The 9,316-nt window shown below is 61.2% G+C and overlaps 1 protein-coding gene across 1 annotated transcript; it reads left to right on the forward strand.

Annotated features, from left to right (window-relative positions):
* Positions 1-7,305: 7,305 nt before the first annotated feature.
* On the forward strand, positions 7,306-8,789 carry LY6D (lymphocyte antigen 6 family member D). Its single transcript, XM_045980096.1, has 3 exons — positions 7,306-7,357; positions 8,066-8,164; positions 8,321-8,789. Exons 1-3 carry the CDS (start codon positions 7,306-7,308, stop codon positions 8,554-8,556), a joined length of 387 nt encoding a protein of 128 aa, XP_045836052.1. The 3' UTR covers positions 8,557-8,789.
* The last annotated feature ends 527 nt before the right edge of the window (positions 8,790-9,316 follow it).

Genomic DNA, 9,316 nt, shown 5'->3' on the forward strand with positions numbered 1-9,316 from the left:
CCTCAGGGAGGAACATTGCTGGGTGGCATGGGTGTGGGCCACAGCCAGGGACTCGGGCTTTGACCTGTCCTTCCCGAAGCCGCTGAGGACACAGGCAGGAAGGCCAGGTGGCAGCCAGAGCGGAGAGCTTGGTCAACGTGCGCCATGCAGCCCAGAGTGGCTGGCCTGGCGGCTTTGGTCTTGGCTCTGTGTGCCCCGGGGGTCACCGCCGGGGCTGGCCCCGAGCCTGCGCTCTGCTCTGGGGGTTCCTGGGCCTCTCCCCAACATCTCCTGCTCCCCAAGGAGCAGCCCTGCTCTGCCCTTACATAATATTCCCAGGGTAAGATGATATAAGCCCCTTGATAAGCTCTGTAGGTAATGCGCTCCCTGCCAGGCCCAGCTTAGGACCCACTCCCTGCCCTGGGGAGCACAGCCCCACACCCAGAGCAGGTTGCAACAGCATGAGCCCCCGTAGACCCGGCCCGGTGCCAAAACCAGGCCCCTGAGGCCACCAGGCTGAGCAGGGAGTGGCTGAGCTGGGCTGCTGCGGATTCCAAACTCGGCAGCTGCCGGAGGCCTGGGGAGCAGGGGCTGCGTCGACTCAGCGTCAGGCCGAGTGAGGAGGACACCCAGGCCACCTGACCCTCCCGGCTCCCATTCATCACCCTGTGCCCCGACAAGCTCCAGGAACCTTGTCTATAAAGTGCAAGGCTGGGAAAAGGCTGCCTGCGCCGGAATGTGGGTCTCACTGCGAGACTGAAGCCCTCCCCACACATACTTGGGAGGACAGTAGTCCCCATCCAAGAATGTTACCAGTTATTTCCAAAAAAATCTGTTTTTAAAAGTCTGGTTGGGCCACCTGAGGGGCTCAGTGGGTTAAGCCTCTGCCTTCAGCCCGGGTCATGATCTCGGAGTCCTGGGATCGAGCCCCGAGTTGGGCTCTCTGCTCAGCAGGGAGCCTACTTCCCCCCTCTCTGGCTGTCTCTCTGCCTACTTGTGATCTCTCTCTTTCTGTCAAATAAAATCATTAAAAATAAATAAATAAATAAGTACGTAAGGCTGGGGTCCCTGGGTGGCTCAGTGGGTTAAGTCTCTGCCTTCGGCTCAGGTCATGATCTCAGTGTCCTTGGGTCAAGCCCCACATCAGGCTCTCTGCTTAGCAGGGAGCCTGCTTCCCCCTCTCTCTCTGCCTGACTCTCTGCCTGCTTGTGATCCCTCTTTTGCTGTCAAATAAATAAATAAAATCTTTAAAAAAGAGAAAATGATGTTGAAATTTAAAAAGAAAAAACCCTTTACAAAGTCTGGTTGTCCTGGTCATGTTTTAGTGGGACTTAAAAGAGTGGCAGAACCCAACAAGGGGCCATTTGCTATTCTCAAGGGACAAGGGACCAATGAGAGGGCTCAGGATTGTCAAAGAAAGGAATTTACACTGCTCTGTGTAAGAGGTACTAGTGGCCAGAGACAGACAGACCAACAGGGCACAAACTCTGAAAGGTTAGGATCAATGATGTCCTCTCAAAGCCACCCCCACCTGATCATACAATCTTAAATAAAAAGAGCGTTTCTGCATGTTGGGTGTTGCAAGACCCAGAGCTGCCCGCCAACCGCTTGCAGATGTAAGGCTCTGAGAACCCCCACCTGGCTTCACTCCACAGTCTTTGAGGGTTACTGTGTTCCCTTGTCAGGGGCACGTGTGCATGTACATGAGAAAGGGAAGAGGGGATAGGAGAGAGAGACGTCACGGAAACTATCTCCCACAGGACACATAGGTGTATGTATGGATGATGGATGGATGGATGGATGGATGGACGGACGGATAGATAGAAGATAGATATACGAATAGATGTTGGATGGGTGGATGGATAGAAGATGGATATATGGACGGATGGATGAGTGGATGGATGGATGATGGATGATATATGGATGGAGGATGGATGGATGAGTGGATGGAGGGATGGATTGATGATAGATGGATTGATAGATGGATGTTGGATGGATATAGGGATGGATGAGTGGATGGATGAGTGGATAGAGAGAAGATGGATGTATGGATGTATGGATGAATGGATGAGTGCATGGGTGGATGATGGATGGATGAGTGGATGGATGGATAGATAGAAGGTGGATGTATGGATGGGTGGGCGGGTAGATGGATGGATGGATATACAGAGGGATACGGGCTGGCTGGCAGCCTGTGGACGGACAGATGGAAGAATGAGTGGATAGTAACAGATAGATGGGTGCATTACATAGGTTGTTGGTGTTTGCTACCCTGGAACTTATACCCAATGCCATCATGGAGCTCAAGGGTTTAGAGCCACAGGCTCAGGCTACAATAGGAGGAGCACTGAGCAGCAGTACAGCAGAGTGGAGAACCTAGATATAGAACATGAACACACTCTGTCTTTTTCTAGAACCCTAGAGGGAGCTTTCCTCACATGGAGAGAATAAACTCCCTACAGGATACCTGATTCTCAGGTTCTTTTTTTTTTTTTTTTAATTTTTTCAGTGTTCCAAGATGCGTTGTTTATGCAGCACACCCAGTGCTCCATGCAATCCGTGCCCTCCATAATACCCGCCACCAGGCTCACCCATCCCCCCACCTCCTCCCCTCCAAAACCCTCAGTTTGTTTCTCAGAGTCACAGTCTCTCATGGTTCATCTCCCCCTCCGATTTCCCCCAACTCCCTTCTCCTCTCCATCTCCCCATGTCCTCTGTGTTATTCCTTATGCTCCATAAGTAAGTGAAACCATATGATACTTGACTCTCTCTGCTTGACTTATTTCGCTCAGCATAATCTCTTCCAGTCCCGTCCATGTTGCTACAAAAGTTGGGTATTCATCCTTTCTGATGGAGGCATAATACTCCATCATGTATATGGACCACATCTTCCTTATCCATTCGTCCGTTGAAGGGCATCTTGGTTCTTTCCACAGTTTGGCGACCGTGGCCATTGCTGCTATAAACATTGGGGTACAGATGGCCCATCTTTTCACTCCATCTGTATCTTTGGGGTAAATACCCAGTAGTGCAATTGCAGGGTCATAGGGAAGCTCTATTCTTAATTTCTTCAGGAATCTCCACACTGTTCTCCAAAGTGGCTGCACCAACTTGCATTCCCACCAACAGCGTAAGAGGGTTCCCCTTTCTCCACATCCTCTCCAACACACGTTGCTTCCTGTCCTGTTGATTCTGGCCATTCTAACTGGTGTCACGTGGTTTGGATTCATGATTCTCAGGTTCTTTGGGTCCCTCAGCTCTGGGATTCCAGGCTCTATAAGCCCACACTGCTAAGAGCCTGTGTCCTTGGAACTCCGAGGTCCCCAGGGTTGCTGTGTTCTGTGGCTTGTGCCCACGGCCTTCTGCAGGCTCTCTTCCTCTCTTTCACAAAGGGACACAGCCAGAGAAACTGATAAGCAGGGCGCATGCCAGACCTCTGCTCATCCTAGGTGCTGGCGCTAGGTGCTGGTCTTAAGGTGCTTGTCCTAAGTGCTGGCGCTAGTGCTGACATGGGCAGAGATCCTGTGGGGCCTCCCTCAGGGGAGCTGGCTGCCCAGCCTGAGAACCGGTGTGTCTGCTCCCTGGGTTTGCACTCTGGCACAGCAGGAAAGGGAGGCCCCGCACTGGTGGCCAGGGTCCCAGGGGATGATCTAGACAGGTGGGGCCATGCCAAGCCCTGGGAAGCAGGTGAGAGAGACCCGTGTCTAGGCCTGTGGCCCTGTGTGTGAGGGCGCGTCTCCCGCACAGGAGGGAGGAGGAGGGAGGCCTGGGCATGGGGTAAGAGCCCCAGGCCAGCCAGGGACTGAATTGGGGGAGGAGGGCAGGCCCATCTCCGGTTCCCACTGGCTGGCTGGGTGATCCTGGGCAAGGCCCTGCCCTCTCTACATCACCCGAGGGAGGCCCTGTCGGCGTGTGCAGGTCCGTGAGGGGAGGGACAAGGCAGGCCCTCCCTGAGGGCAGTGTGACCCTGTCTCCCTCCACGGCCTGACTCACCGGGTAGTCACCTCAGCTCCGTGGGGAAGAAGGGGTGTGCCAAGCCTGAGGCCCCCCTGGCCCAGACCCAGGCCCAACGGCCTGTCCCTGCTCCACTCTTCAGGAGTCCCCAACCCTTGGCCTCCCCGATCATCCCGCTCACATGGGGCCCACTGGTCTGTGTCCCATCTCCCCGGCTCATCTGGGGGTCCTGCGGGCTGGCCCCATCTCTCCTATCTGTCTCTGTTGGGCCCTGAGCGCGTGGTCCACGGCGGGTACTGCTCAATGATGAGTGAGCGGCGGCCAGGCGCCATGCGTCCCTGTGTGCGGCCGGCCGGCCCTTGTCCATGACGCAACTGGAAACTAGAGAAGCCTTGTCTGCAGACCCCAAGGTGGGGGGTGCCTCCAGGGAGGGAACCCAACCCGCCCATCCTGATGCCTACCCTCAGCCTAGGCAGGGCCCGGGAACCCCTTAGGCTCCCTTTTCAGAAAGTCTGGAGTGGCCACTGTCTGCCCTGAGCCAGGCGCTTCCCTCTCTGAGCCACTCACCCCCTTTGTGGGACCCCAGGGACCCCCAGAGCCCGGTGATCGAGGCCTCGATTCCCCTCTCCCACTCCAAGGCTGAGACCCTGGGGAGCAGGGGGAAGCGGGGGCGGGGGTGTAAGCAGGAAAGGCACGAGGCAGCAGAGGTCTGGACTTGTCCTGGTCCGGCTGAGTTCAGGAAGCAGGCAGGGCTGAGGGGTGAGGGCGCGAGCAGTCCTGGCCCCTCCAAGACCTCTTCCAGGCCTTGTTTCTGCTGCCAGCAATCCTCTGGCGCCATCGGGCCCAGCGACCCAGCGGGCTCCGGGGACTGGGTGAGAGGGCTTGCATTCTGGAGAGCGGCAGCTTTCTCTAGAGGATGAGGGAGGACAGGAGGGGAGGCCGCGTGACCTGGAACTGTCAGGCTGCCAGCGGGGTCCCCCCAGGACCTCCTTTGCTCACCAGGGAAAGGATGTTGGAAGGGGCCCACCTAAGGGGCCACGATGGCTCCTCTCTCCCCTATGATTTGCCTCCAAGGTCAGGGAAGCCAGGCCACCCCTCCAGGAAGCCCTCCCTGACTGGACTGTTCCGATGATTCCCCATTCCTGCTAGGAAGCCCCGGGACAGGCAGCTCTCATCTTGGCGGGCAGCCCATGCCCTCACTGGCAGCCCCATCAGAGGCAACGCTGTCTTCCCATGGATCCAGAAGCCGGTTGCCACCTTTTTTCCGGCAGGTGTCTGTCCCTGCCTGACAGGTGCCCTCTGGTCTGTGCCCCTGGACAGGCAGGTGCCCTCAGGTGCCCCATGAGGATGGGACAGGGGTGCAGGCGTCCCCTCCAGCCCCAGTGAGGGGAACCTGCAGCCCGGCAGCCTCATACCCAAAATTCTACTCCTGGTCTGGACCCCTAGCTCTACCAGGCCCTATAAGAAACCCAATCCCCCAAACCCGTTGTTCTAGTAGCTTCTATGCCCCTTGGCCTCAGTGAATCATCCCTCCCCACCTGTCATTCCCACTCCACTCCCATGTCAGTCACCACCCTGTCACGGAGCCCTACATCCTGCTTCCTGAGGCCTCTGGGCGTCCTCCTTCCATCTGTCCATGACGGGCTGTGCCTGATGAATGCCAGGCCTCAGAGCTTGGGGTGACTTCCTCTCTCTGGCTGAGCGCACAGGTCCCCATATTACCTGCCTCGTCAAAAGAGGCCCCAGTCACCTGACATAAGGCCCAGGGAGCCTGGGACCAGCCGGGGGGACAGGCTCACACTGCCGATGTGGGCCTGCCCCAGGGGCTCCTGCTGGCAGCCTTCCCTGCGCCGCCGGGGTCCTGGAAGGAAGTGCTCTGCCGGCCTTGCGCCTCGGGCCAGGTCCCACCAGGTCCAGCAACATCTTTAGGGAGGGCGGCCCAGGGGGTCAGGCAGCACATCCCTGGCCCATTGGCACCATGAGGCAGTCTGCCTCACCCAGGTGAGGCCCCGGTCAGGATCTGGCTTGTCCAGGGCACGCCGGGAGGAAGGGCCAAGGGCTCCCAGCTCTCCCCGGCCACAGTGCTCCCAACGGCTGCAGGCTGGCTCTGCCCCCTGCCTTCCCTGCAGCCCAGGGCTGCCCTCCCTGCAGCAGGCCCTCCCCCTCCCGTACTTGCAGGGATGGGGCTGGCGTAGGCCCAGGTTCTGTGTTGTGGCCCGACTCCCCATCACAGTCAGCGTGGCCCGCCAGGACGGGGAGGGGGGAGGCCTCCGTAGGGAACACCCCACAACCCAGCAGGGTCTGCCGGGCACAGCGGGAGGGGCCGCGGCCAGCCAGCAGGCGGGGAAAGCGTCAGGGAAGGGAGGACAGAGCCTGCGCTCAGGGGCTGGGTCTTCCCTCCCCACGAGCGCTCTGAGAGGGTGGCGTCAGGGGATCGACCCCGTGCCCCTCGCCCCTGACCCAGAAGAGCTCACGGCCCTTGGGGACCAGAGCAGGAGACGGAGAGGCCTGGTCCCAAAGCCGGAAAAAGGCTGCTGGTCCTCCACCGTGCCCGGAGCACGGAGCAGAGTACCCGAGGGGCGGCGTCCAAGGCAGGGCTGCTGCAGACTCAGGGGCCCTTGGGGTCTCTGGGTCAGTGAACCCTTGAGTCTCCGCCTCCGCCCCACCCCTCCCCCCTCAGCTCTGCCCCCGCCCCTCCCCCTGACGCACCTGGTCCAGGGCTCACCTCTGCAGGCTCCTCCACAGGCCACAGGCTTGCCCAGCTGCCCACCCCGCCCCGGGATGGCTTCCTCCCCTCCTCACTACCCTGACGTCCTGATCTCAACAAGATGCCTTGCTCGCCTGGGGGTCCTTCTCCCAACACTCCGTGGGCCCCCCGAGTGGTCCTGAGCCCCGAGCCCAGGAAGCCAGGGCCAGAGCCTACACCTGCCTCGCTTGCCCCTTGGGCACAGCTCTGGCTCCCCACAGGGCACCTGCCTAACCTTGTGACTCCGTTGACCTTATCTGAGGGTCGGGGTGCAAGAGAGGGAGAGAAAGTCCGAGACAAAGCGATCTAGGGACGGACGGAGAGTCGGAGAGAGGAGAACAGGCAGTGAGCTGCGGAGCCTGCTGAGGCCTCCATCATAGCCTGGAGATGGGGCGGGCAGACCCCTGCCCTGGGGGGCGCAGGCAGCCAAGGGGCAGCCGTCCCTCCAGGTGGCAGGGGCAGGGGCAGCCATGCGCCGGGCTGGCAGGCGTGGGCCAGCCAGGGTGGGGCAGCTGGAACGCCGCTGCCTGGCTGGGTCCCCACTTCACCCCTCCCACCAGCACCGGGCCCGGGCTATAAGGCCTCCAGAGAGGAGGGGCCCCCACTGTTCCCAGAGACGCCCCGAGATGAAGACAGCTGTCCTGCTCCTTGCTGTGCTGGCCGTGGCTGCCGGGCCAGGTGGGTGAGGGGCTGGGCGGGGGGGGGGGGGGGGGGGGGCGCAGCAAGGACCTGCGGGACGCACGTGGGAAGCCTGCAGTACCTGCCTTTAGGCTCCGGGATGCCAGACTCAGAGTTTAAAACAAAACGAAGCCGGGTCTTAGCTTAGTGCAACCAGATGTAACCACAGAGTCAGAGACTCCTATCGGCCCCCAGGACCCACACACAGAGAGGGAGAGAGAGGCGGGGAGCTGTCTTGAGACGCCCCCCACCTCCGAGGACGACCAGCGGCCAGTCATCCGGCCCCTGCCTCTGTCCCCAAGGCAACCTGCCTCCCGCAAGCTCAGCGTGGCGGAGCTGAAAGCCCCCAGCCCTGACTTAGCCTCAGGTCCTCATGACCTTCGTGGGGACCACTGGGGACAGGCTCCGGGGCGGGGCCAGCCGTGGTGGGCTGCTCTCTGGAAGCGTCAGAGCTCCGGGACGCTCCCGTGGCGAGGTCCCCAGCCCGCACCAGCCACCTTGCCCCCAGTTCTCTAGACACGCCTGCACAGGAGCCTCCTCCCACCGTCCCAGCCGTGGAGGACCGTCGTCTCCCGGCCCCGGGGGCTGTGTGTGCAGGATGGGAGCCCCAGCGGAGGATCCTCGGCGGCGCCCGGTGGGTCTCAGGCAGGGCTGGCAGAGGGCTGTCCAGGCAGTGACCCCAGGCCCCCTGCGTCCCTCCTCCCCCAGCCCGTGCTCTCCGCTGCCACGTGTGCTCCAGCTCCTCCAACTGCGAGAGAGCCCAGGACTGTGAGGCTAGCGCGCACTACTGCAGGACCAGGACCAAGGGTGAGCGCGGGGAGCACCGGGCCGGGGTGGGGCTCCGTGCGGGTGTCCCGGGGCCCCAGGGGCCAGGGGCTGGGACTTGCGGGCTACAAGGGCTGGCTCCCTGGGCTGGGGGGTCGGAAGCCGCGGCCCAGCCTGACCGCACCCACCTGTCCGCAGTGGAGCCGCTGCTGGGGAACCTGGTGGAGAAGGACTGCGTGGAGTCGTGCACGCCCACGCACAGCCTGCCCGGCCAGGTGAGCAGCGGCGCGGCCGCCACCCTGTGCTGTCAGGGGGACCTGTGCAACCGCAGCCTGCAGAGCCACGCGCCCGCCCGCGCCCTGCCCCCTGCCGCCGGCCTCGGCCTGGCCCTGGCCCTCGGCCTCCTCGCCCTCCTCGTGGGCCCCAGCCTGTGACCTCCCCACGGCGGGGATCCCCATCCCTTTCCCAGGCCCTTCCTGCTCCGCAGCCCCTCCCGCTGGCCACGCGGTGAGGGAACTTGGGAAGTCCCTGGCCGCGTGGCCTGCCGGGGTCTGGGGCCCCCTCTCCCGGACAGGACGGTGTACGTCCCCGAGCGGCAGGAGGGCAGGAGACAGACAGCATCCGGACCCCTTCTGACTGGACACTCATTCTGTTCGGGTTCTGTTCATTTTTCTATTTGCAGAGGAATAAATGCCTGAAAATTAGTGTGGCTGTGTCTGTGCTATGGGGGGCTGCAGGGGGTGGGGAGGGGCCATCCGGGCACATAGGACCCCAGCTCCTGGGGTTTGTCACCTGGGCCCAGTCTTGGCATCGTGCACGAGACCCGAAATGCCACAATCACTCCTGTCTTCGGAGGAGACATAACTCTCCCCGGGCGCCCTCTGCGCAGCCCTAGAAGGGGGAATGCTCCGGCGGGTGGGGGGGGGGCAGGAGCACAGAGCAGAAGGCTTGAGTGTTCTTTCCGGCACCCAGTCCAAGTGCTCAGACACACACACACACACACACACACACACACACCCCAAATCCACCCTGGGGAGGTTGGCCAAGGGGCTGCTGAGCTCACCAGGACGGCATCAACCCAAGGCAGGTAAACTTCCCTTGGCCCAGCTGCGTGGGTTCAGGGCCACTGCCTGGGTTAGGGCTTGCTGTCTGGATCCGGACAATTTGAACCATTGCATCTGGGAGTTCCCGGAA

Source organism: Meles meles, chromosome 1, assembly GCF_922984935.1.
Source record: "Meles meles chromosome 1, mMelMel3.1 paternal haplotype, whole genome shotgun sequence".
Lineage (NCBI taxonomy): Eukaryota > Metazoa > Chordata > Mammalia > Carnivora > Mustelidae > Meles > Meles meles.

Coding starts and splice junctions, on each gene's coding strand:
- LY6D (XM_045980096.1), top strand. CDS start 7,306: ATGAAGACAGCTGTCCTGCTCCTTGCTGTGCTGGCCGTGGCTGCCGGG. Junction 7,358..8,065: donor GGCCGTGGCTGCCGGGCCAG/GTGGGTGAGGGG, acceptor CTCCTCCCCCAG/CCCGTGCTCTCCGCTGCCAC. Junction 8,165..8,320: donor CTGCAGGACCAGGACCAAGG/GTGAGCGCGGGG, acceptor ACCTGTCCGCAG/TGGAGCCGCTGCTGGGGAAC.